Below are 25,832 nucleotides of genomic sequence, written 5' to 3'. Positions count from 1 at the left end.
GTCACACACAGACCTTCACAGTGTTTCTGCTTTGAAAACAAGTGTGGAGGTTAGCGTTTTTGTTAAAGGGACCTTACTGTTTAATTTTTACTTCTTTTAAGTCTAGTGTCATTTTTAATAAACGTACAATATGACGCCGATGTGTACAACAGTGTGTACGTTTCACCTTTTTTGTTTTTCTGATTGATGCTGTCTATGTTTTTTGGTTGTGTTGCCTCTTGTTTCTGTTCAGCTTGTGAAAGGCGCAGGCAGTGCGTGCGATGCCTTCAGATAATACTTGCAGAGAGATTCTGTGGAAACTGCTTTTGTTTCGCTGTCTTTACTCGTTAACATGGCAATTTTCTCTTTGTTAGGGTGCAAGGTACAGAGGTTCGGTGAAGGATTTCCCCAACTTTGATCCAAACCAGGATGCTGAGGCGCTGTACAAGTCCATGAAGGGGATAGGTATGGGAGGGGACGATTGAGTTGTGTGAAGTATTTTCACCTGCTACAAAAATTTAAATCCCCTACTTCTTTCTCATCTCTTTGTCCTTCTTCCTTTCTCCTTGTTTTTTCATTAGTTTTTATTCATGTTTTCTCTTCTTTTTCCCCTTTACTGTCCTGCTTACTTGTTAACACTTGCTCTTTCTTTCATGCCCGCACCCATTTTTTGTTTGTATTCTTTTGCACTATAGTTTTTTGTCTTATCAATGTATTCTTCTTCTTCTTGCCTCTGTCTCCTTAGAACATGTCTCTATTATCTGTCTTGCAGGAAGTGACAAAGAAGCTATCGTTGACCTGATCACCTCTAGAAGCAATCGACAGCGGCAGGAAATCTCTCAGACATACAAGTTGATCTATGGGAAGGTAAGCATGAAAAATTGATTAATACTATGCTTACCAGAAAGCCGGTAAGCATGGAATATTGATTAATCGTCTGAAAGGAAATATGACTACAAGGTTTTAAGAAATGTAATTTTTTTAATGAATATAATCTCTGTGCATTGATTGGTACAACTGTTGTGTAGCAAAGAAACCTATTAATATTGATTAATATAATATCTTTATGGAAATTTGAAAATACTATATTGACATTTAGGACCTGATATAGAGCTTGGAGGATAGGTTACTCCGTCACTACGTGATGAATGTCCCGTCCACCTTATTGTAAGTATCATAGAATTGAATGCACTTGTAATAAATTGGATGGGAAAACAATCTCGTTTGTGACAGAGTAACCCATCCACAAATCTCTGAATGTGGCCCTTGGTATCTATAACAAGTAATCCATCCTTCGAGGGTGGCCATGAATACTGCTGGCCAGGTGACTGAGACTTAGTCAAACACTAAATACCCTGAGAAGCAAACTGTTAACCCAAATATTAAGAAGCCAATGAGTAACTTGCTTCTATTGCTTACAAATCCCCCAATTTGTGTCTTCATCTTGGTCTAGGATCTAATTGATGACCTAAAGTATGAGTTAACAGGAAAATTTGAGCGGCTTATTGTGGGTTTGATGAGACCCTTAGAATACTTCGATGCCAAGGAGATAAAGGATTCACTTGCGGTAAGTTCTGTCAGTGTGCCAAGTTCTCATGAATGATTCATGGTCTGATCTCTGTGCAAAATGTGCTGAATGGTCCCTAATTTACTTGTTTCAGCTGCTTATTTAACACCTCTGTGCCATGTGGTCCATGATTTTCTTATTTTAGCTGCTTATTTAACACCTCTATGCCAAGTGTTGGTTGTTGGTGTGAACATATGAACTACTGAAAAAGAAATACTGCAACAGTAAATGATAAGAAGACAAAAATGCAAAGGAATCAGTTTTTGCATTTGTTTATTATACCCCCTATCGTTTGTAACTGTGAGTACTTTACCTATAATTAAATGAATATATAAATGCATTTGCGATTACTGCACTTTTCTTTAATTAAACTGATTCATGTGGGCTTAGGGGTGGCACCCACCAGCAGGGATTGCCAAACAGGCACCAATTTTAAGGAGTAGGCCGTAGTGGGGTCCACCCCTAACCTCATTTTTACAGAACTCAATTTTACAAGTACTTCCTAAACCATAAGTATAACCTTTGAATTATACAACATGTTGAGTTTATATATATATATATATGAACGTTTGTGTAGGCTGTCTTAACCCTGGCAGCACTTGAGGTAAACGAGTGACCAGAAATAAATGATGCTTCTTTTTCAGATGTAGATCGTACACTGTGATGGGTTAATGTGGACCTGCATTATTCTGTCCCTCTCACGGGGTCTTTCAGTGTTTCCACTAGTGTTCCTGCATATCTATCTATCAGTTTCTAACCATTAACAGACGTTTTATTCTCTCAGCTCCTTCTATCCTGTTGCCCTCTTTCAAACTATGAGTATGAACCTACTCTTTCATATAAATATTCTACTTTGCAGGATCTTGAAGGCCACCAACAAATGGAGAGGAGAGTTTCTATATTGGAAGTGATTTCGAAAATTACTCTGATGCAATAGGGTCACGCCAGGGCCTCACTTTATTTCCTTTCTTCTTAACAGGGCATTGGCACAGATGAAAAGTGCTTAATTGAAATCCTTGCCTCACGGACCAATCAGCAGATCCACGCGCTGGTGGCAGCCTACAAGGAAGGTAAGGGGTCGTATAAATGCCCTGTCAATCGTCAAAGATGGGGGTGTCAAGTCAATGGAAGCTTGTGGGGGTTTATTCACGGGGTGTGCACGATTGTGTAGAAAAGGAGCAGAGTTTCTATTAGCTTTCATGAGGATATGAATAGGCACTTTGAGGTTTGACAGGGAATTTCTTTTGTGAAGTACCGACTGAAGCACATCGCTGGTAAGTAATCTTCAAAGAAGCAGCGTTCAAATACTGCTTTAGGAAGCCAATTCTTACACTGTACATAGTTCTGCCCTGCAGGCGTGATCCTTGCCCTCTTGTGCAAGGTGTTTAATTCCAGGTTTGCTGAGTTTTGAGAAAGAAACAGTATTAGCTGATAGTATGGTCTTAATTGAATAAGAAGAAGCTCTAATATAAGGATTGTTCGGATCCTAACATTTACGAACACGGATTTGTTTGTCTTCTTCCAGTGGAATTTCTTTGTTTGAGCATCATGTGAATTGTTTCTTTCGAAGCCACATAATTGGCCAAATTCTGGCAAGTACAAGAGAGAAAAATTTTACATACCTTGCTTCTTTTTTCATCCATCCCAAGACCTTAATTATAAGGTGTGTGGAGAAGATCTTCAATGTGGAATTCCACTAAGCACAATTATAAGGAGTCCTGTGTTCCTTCAATTGTATTTTCTGGGTGCTGAAAAATAGGACCAGAAAATCCAGCTAGTAAGTTGCGTAGGGAAAGAGTGGAAGTACAGCCCTTGCCTGATCCCCAGTCAAGGCTTGAAGGAAGCATGTACTGCTCACCCCACTAGGTAATATCTTTCCATTTACTCCCTTGCTCTCATACAACCTTGTCCCCTATTACGTGCTCCTCACAAGACACCTGCAGAAATTAGCTCCCACTAAGAGGAGGTGATAACTATTTTTGTTAAACCCGCTGGAACAGGAAATACCATGTGGAGTTCTGCCTGATAATTCCGGATCTGCACAGTTAATCTCCATACCAACGTGTTTAACTTGTAATCGCAGGAATTCCATGTACCTCCACATATAATTCCTCAATAATCCATTTTGGGCATTTAGTATGTAACTTTGGCTTACACTGAGGGATAACACCAGGGAAGGTTTAATGTGTGTATTACAATGCATGTCCGGTTGCTGAAACACCCGACATACATTCGGCCAAAGGTTTGCTCATGGCCCTTTTGTCCCTTTATTGAACTGCAGCATATGACCGAGACCTGGAGACAGACGTTGTGGGAGACACCACTGGACACTTCAAGAAAATGTTGGTTGTTTTACTGCAGGTATGTGACATCTATGCTGCAGTGTTTTCCACCGTGCCTGCATCCGGTATGCTTTATTAGGAGTCGGTGAAAAAGTCGGTCATCGATGTGTCTGGGTAATCTTCTCTCCTATTGCTACCTTCTCTGTGCGGAGTGTCTGACTATCAGTATCTGTCTAGAGTAGTGTCCATGAACATCCTTCAATGCTCTGTGTTATACCCCATGTATAATTTAGCTTCTGTATTAGGAGTACCTTGACTTCTTTTACTGTATGTTTAATGGTAAATTTGAAGATCCTAACTTGCTATTTGGATCTTCCAATGTGCAAGGCGTGCATTTATCCTCTTAGTGACTAAAGAACACAGGGCTAGATGTAGCAAGCATTTTGCATGGGGCAAACTGCGAAAATCGGAGTTTGGGCCATGCAAAATGCCGATTGCGATGCTCGGTACCGACTCGCACATTGTGAATGCGACTCGCAAATAGGAAGGGGTGTCCCCTTCCTATTTGCAACTTGCATCGCTATGCTAAATTGCTTTGTGACCGCGAATGCGGTCTCAAAGCAATTCGCAGTTACCACCAGTGTCACACTGGTGGTAACCCATTCGCATTCCCCATGGGACCCCTTCCCCTTTGTGAATGTTGCCAAAAAGGGTTTTTCAGAGCAGGCAGTGGTCCAATGGACCACTGCCTGCTCTGAAAAACCGAAACCAAATGGTTTTGTTATTTTTTTTATTTTGCAACTCGTTTTTATTTAAGGAAAACAGGCTGCAAAATAAAAATAAAAACTGCTTTATTTAAAAAGCAGTCACAGACATGGAGGTCTGCTGTCTTCAGCAGGCCACCATCCCTGTGAGTGCAGGGACTCTCTATGGGGTCGCAAAATACGACCCACCTCATTAGTATTAATGAGGTGGGTCTTTGCAACCCCATAGCGACTCGCAGACGGTGTCTGAGACACCGTTCTGCATCTGATTTTGCTAATCGGAAATTGCGAGTCGCACCGACTCGCAATTTCCGATTCGCAAAATCGGAAAATGCTACATCTGGCCCACAATTCCTAAATGTTGTATTTGTAAATCATAACTGATTGGTTCTTTAACTGCCTTTCTAAATATGTGATGTCACATCTGATCCTAAAATCGTGTCATGTGCCTCGTTTCTTGGCTTCCTCTATTTTAGTTATGTGTCTGTAACCTTTCCTCGTCCTTCCTTTGGTCTCTAGTATGTCTGTGCTCCACTATGACTTTTTGTTTTTTCAGGAGCTTTGGGTGAATGCCCTTTTCAATATTTGTATGCACGGGTGGATTAAATAAAATAGTTATAGAATCCCTTCTTAATGAGTTCTGTTCATAGCCTCGTAATTATACTAGCTTTATAGCCCATAACTGGTTTCAATTATGTATTGTGTACAAACTAACCGGTCCCATCTTCTTGATGCCTGGGCATGTATATCTTTGTTCATTCATGTTAATAGCTTCAGGGGTTGTCCTATCAACATCCATTTATGTGCCTCTTACGTGTTCCTTACCATGACCAGATCCATCTCTGACGGATTGATTCTTTTTGATGATTGGAGCATCACTCATTTTAATCTAACCACCCTAGTGCCTTGTCTATCCATTGATGTCAATTCATTGTCTGAATGAGTTTTGTGATCATGCATAGTGCATCGTGGGCGTTCTTGCTCACCTATCATATTAAAGCCTACTCTCTGTATTCCATTTCTGTGTTGTTTTCATAATGCCATTTTCCTTTCTTAAGTCACTCACTGTCCAAATCATTTCCTTCACATATAGACCTTTGGGGCTGGTTCAGAAATTCAGTTCTGAGTATATGAAGTGGTGCTTCTGTAGTACTACATCTCACACTCATACATACCTTTGTTAGTTGGCTTCCTTATACCCCATGCACAATTTACAAAGCATCCTTCTACATTTTTCATGTCCAACTCTAAATAAACACCTGCGTACTTGCTTCATTTCTGTGTCCTTCACCCTCCATCCATTGTAAAGAGCTGTTCAATATCCATCCCCCTACTATATTCTTTTGAATGCATCATCTGACTTTTAGGAACCCCCACCACCTCCGCATGCCATTGCCAAAACCTCAGGACCATCCATTTCTTTCTGACATACTTCCATGTCAGTACGGCTTCTCCATGTCCCATTAGCATTTCTACACACAATACCTGAATACATTTTTATTTCTGCTCATTTGTTCAGGGAGAACGAGAGGAAGATGATGTTGTCAGTGAGGACCTCGTGGAGCAGGATGCCAAGGTAAGCCCCATAGAATTCTAGTGTCTGAAATGAATGCACGTTGAATATTCCCTTCGGAGCTAACACCAAAGAACATGCATAAGACTGAATGCAAGCAAGCGAGTAAGAACCCCGTAAATGCTTGTTTACTGGATCAAAGACAGACTTTCACGCCCCCCCTGTGACGTCTTATCTTTGTTTATGTTTTTCAACTTAAATTCTTTTGGCAATATTGCTCTATTCTACACCTTCTGCAGTGCTTAGCAGTGTCCTTGTTGGTTCCTGGTTAGACCATGGCAGCTCCCTCTAGTTGAATATTACACTAGATATTTTTCTTGCGACAAATTAATCAGAATGATGCCGACCACCTATTAACGGGCTCAGGAAGTTTAATTACTCTGTTTGCCTGCCCTCTTCGATTAGTGGTCCTGCCACAGTTGTGCTTAAGACTGTCTGAGTTGCGCACTGTTCTGCAAATGGGAAGCCTTATGGTTGCCCACAAGGACTCTTCATTTTGGCTTTCACCCACTTCCTCCACATTTCTTATGCAATTATCATTATAGTGCTTCCCAAAATAACTGATAAATTAATTATTGCAGCTAAACTTATACAAAAGTGGAGGAGACCTAAAAAATCAAAAGAACAATCTCACTTTTAAATACCTCTTATAAGATTCCCCATGGCTACCCCAGGAAGGAGCTCAGTCTTGATTTGTTAAATGCCGTGACCCAGATATTCAATTGCTTTCTTTCTATCCTATATTTTTGTCCTCCAATATTGAATATCATATCATGGAAGGGGTCAATTTAAGGGCAAAGGCACAACCTAGTTCATTAAATGTCGCTGGTCTGCTTTCTAGTGGTTGCTGGCATTGTGTTCATCTACTGATCACCAAGTATTAACAACTCTAGCAAAGAGCTCCCTACAGTATCATCCTATTAGACTACACACCAGGCCTGTTGGCGCTCTGTACGTGACTCTCTTGAATTAATTCTTAATGTATGTTATTGTGACTGGCAAAAAGTAGCTGACGGATTGTGTATGCATTCACAACAGTAATTATAATACATAGTTGATGCTGTTAGTGTATAGTAGTGGTGGGTGAGAAGACTGGTGGAAGTGTTGGAGGCACAAGAAGGTTGCACATTTGTAAGGCTGAGTGGCACTGACATTCCTTGTGATCTATACTGATACACTCAGTTAAGTAGATATTGTTAGGAAGATGATTTAGGTTTCATCAGCATTCGCAGTGCATCAAACGGATGTGATTAATCCAGTTTTAAATGGAGAAATGATGGCATAGGCAAAATTTGTTACAGCTTGGCATTGCTTGATGTTGATAGATGCAGCCCAACAAGAGAGAACAAAAGAAGTTGTTTAATACAAGGATGCACAAGGTCGTCCTGCCTTATTAGACTTATCAACCAAATACAGAAATATATACACCCTATAGACATGGACAAATAGTGCAAGTCCCTTTACCACTTCAATGAAAACAGTCCAGTGGTTAGTTAATTGCTATGAAAGAGATGCAAACCCTCCGTCATACAAGGTGATGTACTTCCCTGTAGGGTAGCTCCTCATCCTGGAAGCAAATCCATGGTGGGTCTTGTTATGACCCCTTACATAATCCTAAAGAGATTTGATGATAATAAATAAGGACATAGTCCTGCTATTGAATTATGTTTTAATCTTCTGAAATAGTGAGTATTAAAACAAGTGCAATACCGGCCACTAGACTTTTTCTTATTTCAAGATACATTAAAATGACAGTACCAACTTAAACAACAGTTATTCAATTGAGGGTACAAAAGAGCCTAAACAAGGCAACCCCTCGTGCTAGGAAGGCTGCCACGTATAGTGAGATCTATTGGTATGGTTGATCTTAGTAACATTACTAATATTCGCATCTATCAGCATAAATCTTGCTGTTGATAGTGTTCGTGCCATAGAAATTGATATCCACTGACCTTGCTGGTATAGTTGCTATGGGTGAATTGTGTTGGTGGTTACTCTATATCTGATCTGCCTGATACAATGCCTAAGGTAAATATTGCTGGTTGTTCATCTATGTTTTTGATAGAAAACATTTCTTTGTGTTTAACCATCGACCTTCACTCTCCTTTTCTTTTGACAAGGAACTGTTTGAAGCAGGGGAGCAGAAATGGGGTACCGATGAGGCTCAATTTATATACATTTTGGGAAACAGAAGTAGGATGCACCTTCAGCTGGGTAAGTTAGCATTGCATAAATATTTCCAGCTCATTATGAAACAGTGAGTGTATGCTAAAGATGCAGTATCTTTCTAATTGTTGATGGTCAGGCAGTCAGTTTTCACCTTACAGCCTTTTCTGCTGCTGCTAAATATTTATATGTTCTGAACATTAAGCAGTAAGCCTGGATCCAAACTTATTTCCACCTTATGAAAACCACTGCCTAACCTAGTAGTGGCATGGCTGTTCCCAATATTAAACATTGTCCAGGCCAGCTGCTTCCCTCAGATTATATTCATATATTTGGGCCAGGTCTTTTTGGTCTTTTCTTATAGCCAGAGACCTTGCACATTTGAAATCTAGAGCTCTGATTGTCTCGGGGACTTGAAAGCTGTTATCCACCTTGGTTCTATGATCTGGTTGCTGATGAATCACTGAATCCTGATTGTCTCCAATGGTAATTGGTCTACATGGTTATCTCTGAGGGTCACCTCAAGGGCAATTGGGAATGAGTCTTAGACTTGGCTGTAACAGGCATAGGCTGGTCTTCTTTGTGATATGGCAGTATGTTTGTGTATGTTAGTTATGGACCTGGATAGAATGCTGGTGCTTCAGGAGCAGACATTGGGGGTTATTCCAACTTTGGAGGAAGTGGTAATCCGTCCCAAAAGTGACGGTAAAGTGACGGATATACCACCAGCCGTATTACGAGTCCATTATATCCTATGGAACTCGTAATACGGCTGGTGGTAAATCCGTCACATTTGGGAAGGATTACCACCTCCTCCAAAGTTGGAATAACCCCCATTGTGTCTACTGCTAGAATCTGTTGGTTGAGGTTTGTCTCACTGTTCTGTTGCTCTTCACAGTGTTTGATGCATACAAGAATCTGGCTGGAAAGGAAATTGAGGACAGCATCAAGAACGAGCTCTCGGGGGATTTTCAGAAATTGATGCTGGCTGTGGGTAAGCAGGTCCTTGCATTTTTAGTGGTATCTGCAGCCAGATAAGCGAAGATAAGTGTTACAACACAGAAGAGTCTGGAAACCCCTGGTGTGCCAAATAGCAGGAGTGCACTTGGGATTGGGATTTTGCTGGGTACTAAATGTGTTCCACTGCTGTTGACACTATTTTATGCATCACCATTCTTTTTATACCAGATCAGGTTTTTTATGGGGGTTGCAACAGAAGATAACAATGATCTTAAGACAGTGGTAGTGCAAACGGGGAAACATAAATAGAGAGGAAAAGGAAACATAATGTGGAATCCCACTGTGGTTGGTTTTACAAGAAAGAGAGATCACTTCATACAAGAGCTAGTGCTTTAACTAATGATGTCCGCATAGAAGAGGCACTTATCTGGCATTGGGGCTTTCAAGGCGTATTTAATGTGAATGTTTCTTTCAAGAAATGCTTAGAAATGCATAATGGAAAAGAGATTAGTTGTATGTGATGTCCTCCTTTGAAGAGTATCAATACACCTGTGTAGTTTCTTGGATCTGAAATACCTGATAATAGATTATCTTAAATTGAGTTACTCTAAGAAGAGAAAAAGCAACATCCCTATGTTGAAGAAAGTGACAAACATATATTCAATAGTTTTCATAATTTGATGGTCTGCAATAATATAGGAAGATCATGCCAGTAAGTGGGAGCCTCCACAGAAAAGGCTCTTGAAGCAGCACAATCTTCGAAACTGATTATTCTTGCATTCGAACTTGGTCACCCTGCTGCAAGTCGTGAGGTGGTGGGATGCTTCCTTAATTTAATAGGAAAAATTAAATGAAAGTTTCACCGTATGTCCCCCTAAAGTGAGCAGTCTGCACATGTAATGTATGGTAGACCAAGGACCTTTGTGAACTATGAAAAGGTGTGATATGGGACCTCGTTCACCTCTTTTGTCTTCTGGAATCTAAAATTCTGAATAGTCAGAATAGAAGAAAAGCCTTGGGTTTATCTTACAGGTTGGATAGCTCAGCTGTCCATCTTGTGTGAGTTGGCTGTTTCTAGATCATTGAAGGTTCTTAGGGACAATGCATCTGTCCCACCATATGAAAGGAGGAAGGGAAGAAGGGAAGGGGTTAAATACAGACCACTTTTTCAGAGTGACTCAACAATTTGTGCTATATGTGACAGCACCTTCCAATAATGAAAGTAATGACATCTGTAAATAATGAAAACAATGTTTTTTTAAAGAACAGAATGTATTTTAGACCACCTGGTAGCCCTAGAGGATTGGAAGTTGATCTCCTTAGCAGGTACAAGATGGCTTGGAGTGTCTCAGAGGAAACCACGATCACATTCCTTCACTGTAAGAAGAGATGGCATGGTGGAAATACACATGCTAGTCCTCTAAAAGCATAGGTTACTGCATTGTCATAAACAGCCAGTGGATGGTGTGATTTGTCATCCATACCTAATTTTCCTTGTACTAATTTAGGGATTGGCCATCTTCAATGGTCTTTCCGCTCTGTATCATTCCTACAGCTCCTATTTTTTGTAAGCACACAACTTCAGAGAACATTACTTCATCATAGGAAACACACCCTATTAATATTGTACTCAGTTTTGAAGAATCATAACATGACTCCCACCAATTTGCACTACTCTGTAGCTCTCTAGCAAGGTTTTGCGATTTACAAATACTCTTACATACTTAAATCCATACACATTTTTAAAACCCATCATTGCTGGTTTCCTTGACGCCTCCGGCTCCTGGCGCACTCGGCTGCCCTAACTCCTATTTCTTGTTGCAAACTCTTCCTGTCACCCACTCTAACTTAATGCCAGCTTTGGCTAGACCACTTACCCAGGTGTTCCTATTTGCTGCAAACTATTCCTTAATCGCTTGGTTCTGATGCACCTTGTCTCTCGGTTCCCTTCCTTCCTCAGTCCAGTGCATGCGCAGCACCAAGGACTACTTCGCTAAAAGGCTCTACAAGTCAATGAAGGTGAGTGTTGGTGGGTGAGCATGGACTTCATTGTCACAATAAGGCAAGGATCTGGCTGTTTCTTTGCGGCTTCCTCTCTAAGGGATGTGCATGTCTCACTTCTGTGTGTTATCAGTGTCACATCTGTCTTGTCAATTCAAGTCCTTTGGAGGTATTAACTCCAAAATGACTATGTCCCCAACAACATTTAGCCGCAAGCCAAGAAAATATCTCCTTTTGCAGTGTAATAAGCCAACTGCCAGCAATGAGCATTCAGGAGGCAACTTCACAGATATTCAATGGCATGATTGACTGAAATGTCAGTTTGGATGATGAAGACTTCCCTACATCAGTGGAGATGCAGGGACATAGATTGTGACACTACATGTTCGTGTATGTTTCATGTTTACTGTGTGCTTGATGTTCCCCTCCTCACAGCTGACTGTATGGTATGTGAATGCATGTCACATGACTGCTGTGTGAACTACGCCATCACCCAGAGAACACCCTGTGCTAGGACTGTCCCATTTCTCCTTGTTCTGGGACTGCCACTCCTTCGCATGTATTCTGAGACTGCCCCTGAGATATGAGCTTTTTTCACACTTTGCGTTACACATGTAGACATACTTCTGAGACATGGGGGTCTGTTTTAAGTTCAAGGAGAGGATTACAGGGACATACGATATCTGCTATTGAATATTGTGGCCCATTGATCTGATTTCTATTTAAATTGTTTCCTTTCAGAATGATGCTGGTTCTCTATCTTTTTGAAATTCTAGTTAATGTCCGTCATCTAATTTTTTTCCGGATAGGAATGAGTAGGGAAACATCAGATGTCTATAAGGGCATGGAAAATGCTGCACATAGAGACTTCCCACACCCCCTTTAAAATGATGGTCCTTGCAGATGGCCTGGTTTCTGTTCTTCTACAACTGGTTTTTCATGTGTCGGCTAGGACCTAACCTAATATTTGGGAAGAGGTAGCTACAAGACACTGGTTTAACTTTGATAGGAATGCCCTAAAGTTTTACTCATTGGTGGTTAAATGTATACGTTCAGCTGTACTGACCACAGGAGATGCTCAACACGGAAAGGAGAGGTATCCTATTTCTCTATTATATTGGCTAAATGGTATGTCTGTTCAGCTTCCCCCTATAATACTTGTTTCTCTTTCCCTGAACTTACCTACGGCCACAAAATGCTTTCTACATATCATCCCTCTCTGGGCTGCACTGTGGCTGCTGATGCATTCTTTATTGTCTTGTGTCAACTCAAATTCCCTGCAAAAAGCCTGGTGGTACCTCAGCTGCAGGAACGTGCCTCAACAGTGTTGCAGAGTTCCCGGTCCCCTGTCCTAAGGCACCCTGGGCGATGATTTATGATATGTGCTTAAATCTCTTGTGTGGTCCTCTGACTGGATCTGAATATAGCTGATGGGCACCTTTGAGTCCTTTTATTCTCTTCCAGGGAATGGGGACAGCAGATAACACCTTGATCCGGATTATGGTCTCCCGCAGTGAGCTGGACATGATGGACATCCGAGAAGCCTTCAGGACCAAGTATGAGAAGTCACTCTATTCCATGATAAAGGTGAGAACCAATGGGTATGAGACAGTTGGGGGGAGAGGATATCATGTGACCAACCAAGGAGTCAACATCTTATGTCACAAACGATTTATCAGGTCTGCTAGTGATTAAGGGTAGGCTTGGAACCTATATATGTCTCAAGGTTCAATATTGTAGTACAAACCTTTGGTTTTGCAGAGCCAAATAAGTTATTAGTATTTGGTCAGGAAGGTTTGTTACAGGTTAGGATTGAAGTGCGTTGTTGAAGTTTTAATTGTTTTTTTGTGTGCTAAATAACTGATGATGCTGTAAGTCCAGTTTGAGGTCTCAGATCACCATATGTGGTTTGAGCTAGGTTGCCCAAATTTACGAATTCCCCATAGAGTTATTACAGCTTTTGGCCAAACCATAATGACAATGATCAAGTATCATACATTTAAGGCTTAATTTAAGTCTTTAGTAATGTAAATCCTCAAGGTTATGGAAGTGCGATGACTAGTAATCAGCCCACCAGCGGAATTACTTCCAAAATATTAACCATATGCTAAATGGAATTCTGCTATTGGATTCTCCATCAAATAGAGCATTCTCACACAAATTGGAGGATTTGTCATTATGGTCCAACTCTACATTAGGACATCACACGTTCACTGTCATACATATAAAAAATATTCCATCTTCTATCACCTATCACCATTCCCCAGCTTCCTGGAATTAATTCAATTACTTTGGGTCATGCAAAAATGCTACAGGTAAGGCTATCTCCTTTTGTATTCACAGCGTTACTTCTGTGAGTTTGTGCCTGGACTTGTAGTTCTGGGGCCATGCTTCTCCACCATACACTGATTTGTTATAGGCTCATGGATCTGTCTCTATGTTGCACAACGTTGTAATAATCTTCATTTCCCTCTTCTCCTCAGAACGACACATCTGGGGAGTACAAGAAGGCTCTGCTGAAGCTGTGTGGAGGCGATGATGAGTATGTCTTTTCTCAACACACTTTTTCAGTTCGGGAATGTTATTTGGTCATAATAGAGATACACCTGATTCAACCACAGTGCTGCTTAAGCCTGCGAAGGTCAGGGGTGTCTGAGGGAACCCCTGAGACTGTTTCCATGACAGCCTAGGAATGCACTATTCTGCTATCCTATATTGTGTCACGTCTAAAGTATGCACAGGAGTTTCCAAGGGGGCATGGATGTCAGTTATACTGTCTTGAATAAAATCTTCTGCTGTGATGGAGAGTAACACAGACCCTAATTACAAGCCCCCTAGAGTTACATGTGCACTTCCCTTGGATTGCGGTATGTTTGACGGTCGGTGTATTAAGGGACGGCACGTTTGTAAAACAGTGCATGAAGTTGCAATATCGATCTACAAGAAAATTAGCTGCAATATAGCAATTAACACTTCATTGTCCAGATAAGTATATATCTATGTATATATATAAATATAGATATATACTTATCTGGACAATGAAGTGTTAGTTGCTATATTGCAGCTAATTTTCTTGTAGATCGATATTGCAACTTCATGCACTGTTTTACAAACGTGTCGTTCCTATATATAGGTAAGTGTGGTATATAGCATTCTTAAATCCAAATCTACTCAATTGACATTATAATTTTAGCAGAGGGAGTGGCCGCTAGGCTGCACAGTCTTGTAATGATTTGCATTGCTCTGTTTCTTATTAGACAACACATCAATGTAAGTACATGTGCAGTTAAGAGTAGTACATCTATATTTACCTACATATGCTTATCTTGACAATTCGGTGGTAGTCGCTATTCTGCAGTCAACATGCTTGTAAGTCAATATTGAAAACTCAATATTGTGGAACAACACCATTTGCAAATAACCTGCTTTGTCATAAAACTCTAGCTGGCCAATATGTTGCATCTTCTTGATTTGTTAGAGGCTCATATAAAACACAGGAGCCTGCAATCCCTATATAAAAATGTGTCTCTAATTTGTTATTACAGGTTACTTGAGACGTCCTTAATGGCCTGTTATAATGAAATGACAATAGCTGCTCAAAAGTAGTGATGTAGTACAGTTGAGATCTGATGTCACAATGTCTGTTGCTAGAGCCAACAGCCAAGGGAAAGGCAGGTCACGGAGCATAATTCCAGGTGCAGTTTAAACAAAGTGAAGAACAAATGGCTTCTCACTCTTCTTCTGTTTTTCTAAAACAAACACTGATGAACAGAAACCTCAGAGACCCATAACCCTATGAAGGAACTAGACCTTCAGACTAATGCCTCTATGTGATCACAGAACTCCTCTGTGACTTGCAATATCCCTACAATGTACAGCTAAGGGTACTTTATCTCATGTAAAATGTGGCAGAAATGATGGAGGACAAAATCTGATTTTTTTAGCATTCCTGTGGCCAGAGTACAATGAGCTGATGTAATACATTATCATTGAATTAAAATGTAAAATCTGATTGTGTAGTTAATACACTGCATACGGTGGAGGTTTACATTACTGTCTCATTGTCATGTGAGAAATAGACTAAGGACCTCATTTAGAGATTGCAGGCAGGACACTCTGTCAAAAAGTGACAAACATCCTGCCCATAGTATTATAAGTGTTAAAGGCTATAACGTTCTGATAACATGGCGGGCAGGACATCTGCCATGTTTGTAGCGGAGTATCTTGTCAGCCAAGATCTAAATCAGGCTTTAGCTCACCAAAGGCCATACAGGGCCAATTACTATGTGCCAAAATATTCTAGCACATTCTTGTCATATCACAACCTACTGTTCAGGCACATTCATACTGCACCCGTACACATCACTCTAGCGCATTGACACTGTAGCTGTACGCACCACTATGTTTCAGCGCATTAATACTGCACCTGTATACACTACGCTATTCCAACACTTTGACACTGCAACATACACACACTATATTGAGCAGATTGACCTACCACCCCATGTTCAGTTTCGGGGCATTGCATGCTATTGAAAAGGATCCAACCACAGAATGGTGGATGGCAATTAGTCCAGGGCTGACACTTACAGGTCTAGAACAGAATTTCCAAGCTTGATCCATGCTCACCGGTTTGGATATCATTATACCCCACTTATATTAGACGAGCATTGCATTTAATCTTAGAGAAGCACCAAATTGCTGGAAACCATCCCTGAGATGTGATCTGTGAAAATCCCATCTCATACCTGATACTGCTAGTTGGACTGCAGAAGCAGCTCTCAGCTCAGTGTAAGCAGTTTTTGCAAATCTGTAAGGCCTCTCCTGGGGCATAAAAATGTATCCTTAAAAAATCTGATAGAAACTACGGCATAGATTTACTAAAGTTTCATCCAATGCAGGGCAGCAAGCAAAGTTGCTGTAATGTGTTGCATGAAAAAGAGAGCGCAGAAATGCTCCATACCTACTATGATATGGCACACTTGAGACTTCCTGACACCAATGCAGGCACTCTTGCACCTTGCTGCAAGGGGGCCTGCGTTATTATCAGGATTGTTTTTGAGCAGTTTTTGTGCAGGAAGGGTTAGTCCTTGTGTGGCTTTGTAAATCTCTGGAAAGCAGATCATCATGCATCATGGCTGCGCCACAAATGTGGTGCAGCCAAGATGCAAAATGTCAATACATCTGCCCCATAGACTATGCATGAATCTAGATCTCTGTTTCCTGCTTTCCACCTACTAGCTTGTTGCCCAGTTCAGGGTTTGAGATTGCATCTTGATAGATGACAGGTGGCAGCAGTGCTGAAAAATCTAGAAAGTTCCAACCTTCCCCAATGAAGCCAAGAGTGGAATTGAATCTCAATGTTTGAGACTCTGTTGCTAGTGACTAGTGAGGGGTTGAGTGAAGGATGGCCCAGACATAGTCGTGAGGAAACGGGAATGTGTAAGTTACTGAAGGCACCATCTATGCCTATCTGAAAGGTGATGCAAAAAGACAGGGGTCAGCCAAAGCACATACAGCAAAAGGAAGACATTGAGGGAGCTAGCGGGCTTCTCTTGTGAGTGATTTTAGCAGTGGTGTTTTCAATGCAAGGCGCTAAGAGATATGGGAGCCCTTGTGGTGGGTGCTCAGATGGGTAGCTGGGTGAAGGATCTAGTCAGTGTGAAGGGTTGACCTTAGGAATGTAAGCATTCACAACTCACAATCTAGTGTGCTGCGTGTGACCGAAGGAACACTAGATGACTGCCTCATATGGCTGCGGGTATGGAGTACCCTGAAGCTGAACTCACCAGGCTAATAATCTCTGATTGCCTAGCTTCGGGCAGCCATAGATGTCCGAGGCTGGCATACATCAAGACACCCTTCAGTAAACTGGGATCGGACATTTGTATACACAGATGGATAGTACCCCTGCACAATCAATAGCCATGGAGAAAGGACGCTTTTACAATGCACGCCAGAGGGCACGATATGAGATGAGACAAACATCACAATATGGTGTGTACCTCCAATCGCCCCAGCTATTAAATATACCCCAACACCATTTGCTTATTTGATTCTTATAGGTGGTGCCTGGCCTACATTTCTTTCTCACCAGGTTGCACTTCAACTTGGTCCTTTGTACGGTAGCCTTTCCTACTATGGGCCCGTGACTTTCAAAACTTCCATTGTGCCCCTGTGAAGATTCCTCTAGGCAAAGTACTCTCTGTCTCTCAAATAAGAAGTGTTTTTAGCCCTGCTTTTCCGTGATGGTAGTCCTTATAAGCACGCTTTTTTATTTCTACAGCCAGTAATTTTGTTTTGCGGTAATTCATTAAATAAACTGCTACTGAGCACAAGGAAGAGATACCGAGGTGGGACTATAGTATGTGGTATAGGCTACTCCTGTGATTGTATGAAGTTTTTATTGTTTTGTTTGCAAAATAAGATCGTATTAGGATGAAATATTGCATAATTCCGTTTTTAAACACAACAAGAACTATATATATTCTTTTTAATTGTCTTAACTTGTATCTATGTGCTTTCATTGCCATTCATTTCCGAATGAAGTTAAATTGACTCTTAATTGCCTTACATAGAAGCAAACACTGAGCTGCCTCAGTAGGTTAAATACCTCAATCATTTCACACAGTTACACCAGCAGCACATCCCCTTGTCTCCTGTATGGTTACTTTATTTTCAGTTACGTTTATCAGTGGGACTTGCAGATGGTGCCCTGACTGCAATGTATTGCTGTTTTTGGAGATCTGACTATCCATGTGTCCTATCAACTCCCATTTCAGTGCCGCGGGAGAGTTCTTCCCCGAAGCTGCCCAGGTGGCCTATCAGAGATGGGAGCTCAGTGCAGCGGCTCGTGTAGAGGTTGGAAAAGCCCCTCTTTGCTCTGCCTTTCTGCTGCTGTGCCTGCTGCCTTGTCCCACCCTATCCTGCTTGGCTGCTGAGTGTGACAATCCTCCTTTGCCACCGGACTCCTGATAGCAGTCATCGAGACCCTCCCTCTCCGTGAGCGATGAGGCAACCACAGACGAATGAGGAGGGCCCAGCTCGGAGTCCCATGCTGGTCCTCTTCATGACAGCCTGTGCGGGGAGCAGCCTCGTTTGGGGGGCGGGAGGAAGGCACTGTAGCTCATTTTGATCTTTCTGGTGACTGTTCCGTTTTGACCTGTTGTTTATACAAATGCCACTGGGGCAGGTCACAAATTGCAGATGAGGTGTACTTCCAGTAGGGAACGACACAGATCCTGTGGGGAGAAAGGTGTTTGGTTGAATCCAGAATGTCCTAATACTAACACTTGCTGGTTTTGAGTGATGCTTCTCTTCTGAATACACTTTGTTCAAGGACACCTAACCTCATAGTGTGCTCACAGATCCTGCTAACACATGGAATGATTACAGAGGGCACTGGATTGGCTGCAGGAAGAAATATTTTCTGTTTGCTTTGGCGCTCAGCACATCTTTTCTGCTTCCTTCTCTTGTACTAACTCTTCCCCAGTGTTCCCTGACTTAACCCCACACTGAGCTATCAGGCAAGGGTTTTGGTGCAGAGTTGAGGGGACCAAAGCCTGGAGCAGGTCGAAGTGCGGTAGGTAGAACTTCTGTCCACTAAACCATTCTCCAAATCCCTTCGAATGTAAGAAGCTAGGTAGAGACACTAGCAGGCGTAAGGATAAATATGCACCAGAAAGGAAAAGGAAATAGCAGGCTTGCAGGATTTAAGTAAGAAGGCATCGAGGGATGAATTGGAAGCGGGAAATAATACAGAATGGTGCAGGGGCTGAATCCAGCCATTCTTGGCGCCCCCAATCATTAAAGGGGCCCCTCTCAGCCCCAGGCCAGTGAATATCAGTGAGATACGACCCCCCTCATTACATTTTGTAGGAGTGGGCACAGTTTTGTGTCACACCACAGGATAGAGCATAAACAAGAAAAAAAGAACACTGCAGATGGTCTTACTCAATAGTCGTTACCCTTAACGCTCTTCTTTTGGCCTGGAACAGGAAGTCCTAACTTGGATTTACTGATGCCCTCAGTGCTTTCACTATCCATATATGCATTGAGGTGAACACCAATTTTATGGGTCCTCCAGTGGTAGTATAGTGGTAGTCCAGTGGTATAGTTTCTGAGTTCAGCAGCACCCAGTCATGTCGACCTCTCACAAAGGTCCCTATTTTAAGACAATGGAAAAGGGCGAACTTTTAACTTTGAATTATCCAACACTTGTTGCTATTTTTCACGCAAAGCCAAGCCCTCTGATAAATTTAGCATTAATCTAGCCATCAGATTAACTGCTATATGCAAAGTGGAACAAATGTCCCTGTCAATTTTTTGTAATGATATCGAGAATGCTCACACCAGGGTACCTAAAGCCAGCATGACTCCAAGACAAAAACCCATGCTCTGGTCATGAAGAACAAACACTTGAGAGCAAAGCTCAGGCATGGATCAACGTCGGAACAAAGGTCAGACACAGGTCATATGAACCATGTGAATTAGTGGGCAAAAGTCAGTCTCCAGACCGACCTGAGCCACGTGAACTTCTGAACAAAGGGCAGACACAGGTCATATGCACCGTGTGAATTAGTGGGCAAAAGTCAGGCTCCTGACTGAGCTGAAACATGTGACCTAATGAGCAAAGGTCAACACAGGTCACTTGAACCTAGCGAACTAATAAGCAATTGCCATGAATGGTCACCTGAAGCCCACGTGAACCTCAGTAAATTGATAACATAGAACATTGTGTGGTTTCTACATACTTTGTTTTGTACCTTGAATCATCTTTCAGTTCCATAGATGGGAATGCCTTTTTTCCGAAAAATAGGTTGGTGGGGGAGTGAAGGCACATTTTTGGATGTCTTGATATGGATCATTGCCATCATGGCTGCCAGCACTGGTTTGTCATAAAAAGTCTTCTGTGCAGCAATAAAACACATTTAGGTATTAGAAACAATGACGGGATGGCCGATACAATAGGTAAACTAGAATAGCTAGAGTGATCTAAGATATCATATTTGACAATTATCCATTTTCCCATTCAAGGTTTCGTATTTAACAAAGAGTCCCAAAGTTCAACTAGGATAGATTCAAATAGTGTATTTGACAAACCTACCAGCTGTACCAGTTCATTGAAGTGATTAGAGGAAGTCTTGTTTTAAACTAAGTCCTCCCAGTTATGTTTGGTGCTGGCTAACGAGAAAACACATACCTCTTCTGCTGGCCAAATTCTACAAAAGAGACCAGAGGACAAAAAGCAGTTATGGACCAATCTCACACGTGACTATGGTCCATCGGCAGGTATGGAACTATTTGAGCATTGCACTTATCACCTGGGGTCAAAGGCTAGGCATAGAACTAATTTAGGTTTATACTAGTGGTGTGGGCATAATCCAGGTTTGTAACTGCCCCATTATCCGACTGTGACATGGAGGTCAATGATCTAGTTTGTACTTGACCCACTGTTTACCTAACATTTGGACATTTTGTTCTATTACCACGAAGGTGTCCTGACATCCGTGGTGCACTATAGAATTGGCCCAATCACCTCCTTTGTGACTTGGGGCGTGTAACTGATCCACTTCACATATGTGATACTGTATCAGCGAGTAGGTATGAGATTGACACAGTATCACACACGACTTGCAATCCCTGTGTACCTCAGCATTACAATTTATGATAATGCTCGTCATTTAGATTAAATAGTAGCTATTTATACATTGCATCCTCCTCAGTCATTCTGGACTAGTCATGCTCATAGAAAGCACTATTTCAATAGCCAGTCGTCTAATGCATTCAGTCCACCTTTACCATTTTCAAACCACGAGGAAGGACGAGCTGTTATAGAGTTCCTTCTGGTGCAACTCATTTATTTAGTGCTTACCTTTCTGGTTTAGAGGAATGATTTTTACCATAAAGGGCATGCCTGATTTATCTAAATTTGCTGCCATCTTGAAGCAAGTGACATCAAATGCAACTTCCAGCCCCATACATTTTGCTCAGATTATCTCAAAAACGTCCCACTATGCATCACAAAAATCGCACTGAATAGCAGCCTCCCTGAACACTTTTGAGAATGCAAGGAAATTATGTGTTGTATGTTAGGTACGGTTAGGATTTAATGGATAAATGCCTTCAAGCGTGCTGTTTACCCACCATCTTCATGGAAGTTGCCTTTTCTTTCCTGAATAATTGTGCACATCTGCATCCTCAAAACCCTTGCTAGGACACTCAAGCAAGACAGACCAATGTTAAAAGAAGAAAACATAGAAAAGTGTGCTGTGAGCAATGCCAGGAAGCCGCCCAGCTTTACTGCTTATACTGGTTGATGCCTCTGGTTTAGGCAGCAGTGGGCAGAAGAGGTCTTCTGCTCTGCACATACTTTAGGTTTGGACACCAGCACATTTACCGCTTGACCTTTTCACCTTTTCAGAAGGCACATTTACTCCTAAGGCCCAAGCCTGGGAAAGGGATTCATGCCTTGCAGCCCGCTGATGATTTTCTGTGGTGGGTAATGGAGTAGTGTCTTCTGTCAGGATCTACTAGTACCTTGTTAATTGGAACAATGCTCGCAGATAGAGACTTAATTTGAAACTAAGTTGATTCAGCATTAGGATATCTTGTGACCTTCTATATAGCCTCATCCATCCTTCGGCTTCCTCTTGCAGCTTCCTGCATCCCCCTGTAGCATCACAAAGCCTCCCACATCTGCCTAGTCCAAGGCCGTAGCGGATTCTCACCTCTGCACCAATCCAAGTTGTGCCTCCATAACACTGAGTGCTTAAAACCCACTTACTGCTTTGCCTTTTGCTTGACGATGCAAACTTTTTTGGTATAGAGGAATGATTGAGGATGAACACATCTTCTCTTCTTCTCTCTTCCAGGCCGTCGAAGGCCAGTATTGCATCATAACTCTAAACCTTGTGTTTTTTTCACTAGCTTAAAGGAACTGTGTGCCCAGCAGCAGACTTCGTTGCAGATGACGATGCCAAAGTCCTCAGAAAAGCAATGAAAGGGTTTGGTAAGTATGTGTTTTTGGAGATGCTTGAGACAGTAACAGTTCAAGGGACTAAGGGCCTTATTACAACTTTGGAGGACGGTGTTAATCCGTCCCAAATGTGACGGATATACCACCTACCGTATTACGAGTTCCATAGGATATAATGGTCTCGTAATACGGTAGGTGGTATATTCGTTACACTTGGGACGGATTAACACCGTCCTCCAAAGTTGTAATAAGGCCCTAAATGTCCTGTGTAATTTTGGAAGTAAAGTAGGCCAAGTATTCCATTATTTAACAAGGTAGACTTCTCACACAACAACAAATGAAATGTATTAAAGTCTTGGGGGATCACAGACTGTTTCCATGATTCCCAATTAAATATGTGCTCCAGCCCGTGTGAATCACAGACCGCCCCATCATACGAGATGAAGCGTACTCCAGCACCGGGGGATCACAAACCGCATCCACTATACAGGAAGAAGTGTACTCTTGTCCAGGTGGACCTCAGACAGTTCTTGGGCACCTGATTATAAAACCCCAGTTAGGGGAGGCCACAACATTCTTCAAGGACACTGGATGCACTGGCCCAAGAAGAGCCAGACCTTGGGGGTAGATGGATGTTAGTAAAAGTGGGATAAAGTATGTTTTAGTGTTATACTGACCTGAATGCAAGACTGAGGCAATCTGGATATGCCTAGCTGGGTGTTCCGGTGTACCTGACTGGTTACTTACATAATTTCAGGAATCTTCCTAAAATGTACAAAGACTTTTCTGAAAGAAAATCCTCCTTTTTATGACTTACCTACATAATAGCATTCATTCCATCTTGTAGAAAACATGGTACCAATTTGCAAAATATCATGCAGAATGTTTTTTGTAAGCACCCTCTCCTCTCCCCGCATATTGCATGGTGTGTATCAGTTCTCTATCCCTATTCACATATCTGCCCATCCTCTGCCTACTCACTCACTTAGATAAATCTGAGCATGGACGACCCTATCAGATGTTTGACCTTCAGCATTACTTGGCTCGTAATATGAATCTCCATGTTTCCATAAGACTTTGGTATTCACCAGTATTCTGACACATATCAAAGACTGCTTGAACCCCTATGTCCTTTGCCTATATTAATGTCCTAGCGTTAATGAGCCTGTGTTCACCAACCTTGGTCCTTTGCCTTTAGTCATACCCTGGCATGTACCCAGCTGGGACTCCCTTAGACCATCCCCCCACTCTTTGTTTTCTTGGTATTAGAACCTGTGTGATTTCTTCAGACCGGTGTCCTCTCAGGTACCATGGCACATATTAAACCATGTATGATCTCTTCGGATTTTGCTCTCCTGGCACACCCAGCCAGTGAAAGCGTCTTAGAGTTCTTCTTTCATCCATATACTGCCCCATATCCAATCTCACACCAGCTCCTAAAAGCTGTGCCTTCACTCAGACCACAGCGCACACTGTCCAGACCCGTGCCCTCGCCGGAGTCCTGGCATTACTGCATAGTCTGTGTACCCTTTATAGTGGCCTTTAGCTGACAGATGTTTGCTTTGTCTCCTTTCCTTCGCCTTGCTTCCCTGCTCATTAACGGAGGGCGTATCAGCAGGTAACCGCGTCTCTCAGTGCTCCATTTATTTTCCTTGTGTGGCTTAAGCTGGGTTTTATTCAGCAGTGGTGCAGGACATTGCATGTTGTCTCAGTCAAGAATCATCTAGGCTGTAGGGTCCTTCTGTTAGAAAATAAAATTGGGAATAAACAAGAGGCCAAAACGTTCAGGAGGGGCACCTTAAGGTAAGCATGGAAGACTTAGACAAGAGATTAACCGGACGTGGTTTAGGGTCACTTATATGAGAGGCCGAAAACTGACCTGGGACAGTGAGAAATTTGGAGGAGGTGGCACTAAGGGTACAGCTCCATTATTATGAAATAAATGTAAGATTTTACTAGTGGGCAAACAGCTCTTCTAATGTCCCTCGAATCCTTCGCCTCTGACCTCTTAAAATCTTTAGGATCTGATGCAGTGATGAATTGGAATATTCCTTCCAAGAGTGAAAATATCCTGCATTTTTATCTTTAACTTTCATGTTGGTCTGTTCCAGGCACTGATGAAGGTGCGATTATCAACATTGTGTGCCAGCGCAGTAACGCCCAGAGGCAAGAGATACTCAAAGCCTTCAAAAAGCACTTTGGCAGGGTAAGGTATTTTTACCTGTATACCTCACTTTTCCATTCAGCCTATACTCATACGTGCACTAGCCTTTTGGGAAATCACCCCTTCTCACAGGCACCAACTCCAATTTTCGTATCTGATGGGCCACCTCTACTCATCGTTCATCCCTTCTAGCGGTATTTTTTTTGCCTCCCCTGTTACCTCCCTCTCCTTTCCTGCTCCCATTTCATTCATCCCTTGTTTAGTTTTATCTGGTCCCTAGCTGTCCATTGTGCATGTTTCTCTTGTGTGTATTTGCCTTCCTTCCTCTTTCATACCTCCCACTTTGCCTTCTCCTTGTTACTGATTATAAATCCCACACCTCTGTCCCTGTTGGAGAGAGAAAATGCATGTTTCGCCTCTTTGGGTCATTATGCTCGGTATAAGGATTCCCTGAGGTTTTGATGGTTTCAGGAATTATGAAAGCAAATTCAAAATATTCTTTAGTCTCAATCAACAGATAAGAAAAACGTAGCAATACGTTTTACATTCACAAGAAAACACATTCAGTTGTATTGTTGCCTTCTTCTGCAAACTTTCTAACACAACCCACATACAAGAAGTTGTAAATATCGAAGTCAAAATATCAAGGCTACTAAATATCGAGGACAGAATATTGAAAAAATATTTACAGGTACGTAGGTCTAGATTTACTGTACCCAATTCCACATATATAGATACCTATGTGGTACATATAGCTTCAAGGTACATAGAGTGAGGAATAGTAACTCTATACTTCGTTGTATGTAGTTACCTTTTGAAATGTTGTCCCGCAGTATTCTGTCCTCGATATTTTTGTATGTCATTATTCATGTTACTATCCAATAGTGTAAATGGACAAGAAGAAAAAGAAGGCATATGAAAATCAAGGCATTTATTCAGGCACAGAGTCACCTAAGTATAATGCACCTATGCCACTGGAGAGAACACAGAAATTGTTACAAATTTTCATCCCAAAATTATTTTTCTCAGAATGTAGTTGAATCACTCTTCAAGGATTTTCATTTTAATATGTTCTGTCTTGGGGCAGAATATGTTTGCAACATATAAGACTCATTGACTGGGTGCAAGATATCATAAACCTCCAGAGGAAGAACCCTGCGGGTCCAAGACAGTCTGTTAATTGTCTGCTCTGAAGATGGGTTTAATACTCAGACAGGAATGGCATAGACTCGTGGCAGTCTGGAGTGGAACCTTTTGAGGTCACCACAAAGGTCAGAAATGGGGAACAACACTCCAAGAGAAGATGAATATATCTTGAAGGAGCTACCCTCTAAGGGGCAAAACAGATTGGAATCCATACATTTCTTTGGGCGAAACTAGCCAAATGCTGTTATTAGT

General features: G+C 41.8%; 1 protein-coding gene across 2 annotated transcripts in view; it reads left to right on the top strand.

Moving 5' to 3' along the window:
* The window catches only part of ANXA6 (annexin A6), a 139,509-nt gene that overhangs the window by 74,958 nt on the left and 38,719 nt on the right, over positions 1–25,832 (top strand). For both annotated transcript variants that reach the window (XM_069199574.1, XM_069199575.1), the window contains exons 3-16: positions 354–444; positions 752–846; positions 1,433–1,546; positions 2,526–2,616; positions 3,828–3,907; positions 6,112–6,168; positions 8,286–8,379; positions 9,230–9,325; positions 11,252–11,310; positions 12,757–12,879; positions 13,776–13,834; positions 18,075–18,153; positions 22,222–22,303; positions 24,382–24,476. In XM_069199574.1, the coding sequence (XP_069055675.1) occupies positions 354–444; positions 752–846; positions 1,433–1,546; positions 2,526–2,616; positions 3,828–3,907; positions 6,112–6,168; positions 8,286–8,379; positions 9,230–9,325; positions 11,252–11,310; positions 12,757–12,879; positions 13,776–13,834; positions 18,075–18,153; positions 22,222–22,303; positions 24,382–24,476 (1,215 nt within the window). The remainder of the gene's footprint in view (positions 1–353; positions 445–751; positions 847–1,432; positions 1,547–2,525; positions 2,617–3,827; positions 3,908–6,111; positions 6,169–8,285; positions 8,380–9,229; positions 9,326–11,251; positions 11,311–12,756; positions 12,880–13,775; positions 13,835–18,074; positions 18,154–22,221; positions 22,304–24,381; positions 24,477–25,832) is intronic.

The sequence above is a fragment of the Pleurodeles waltl genome, chromosome 7 (genome assembly GCF_031143425.1).
Source record: "Pleurodeles waltl isolate 20211129_DDA chromosome 7, aPleWal1.hap1.20221129, whole genome shotgun sequence".
NCBI classification, from domain to species: domain Eukaryota; kingdom Metazoa; phylum Chordata; class Amphibia; order Caudata; family Salamandridae; genus Pleurodeles; species Pleurodeles waltl.
Note: the sequence above shows the minus strand (reverse complement) of the source record. Positions and strands in the feature narration are given on the sequence as shown.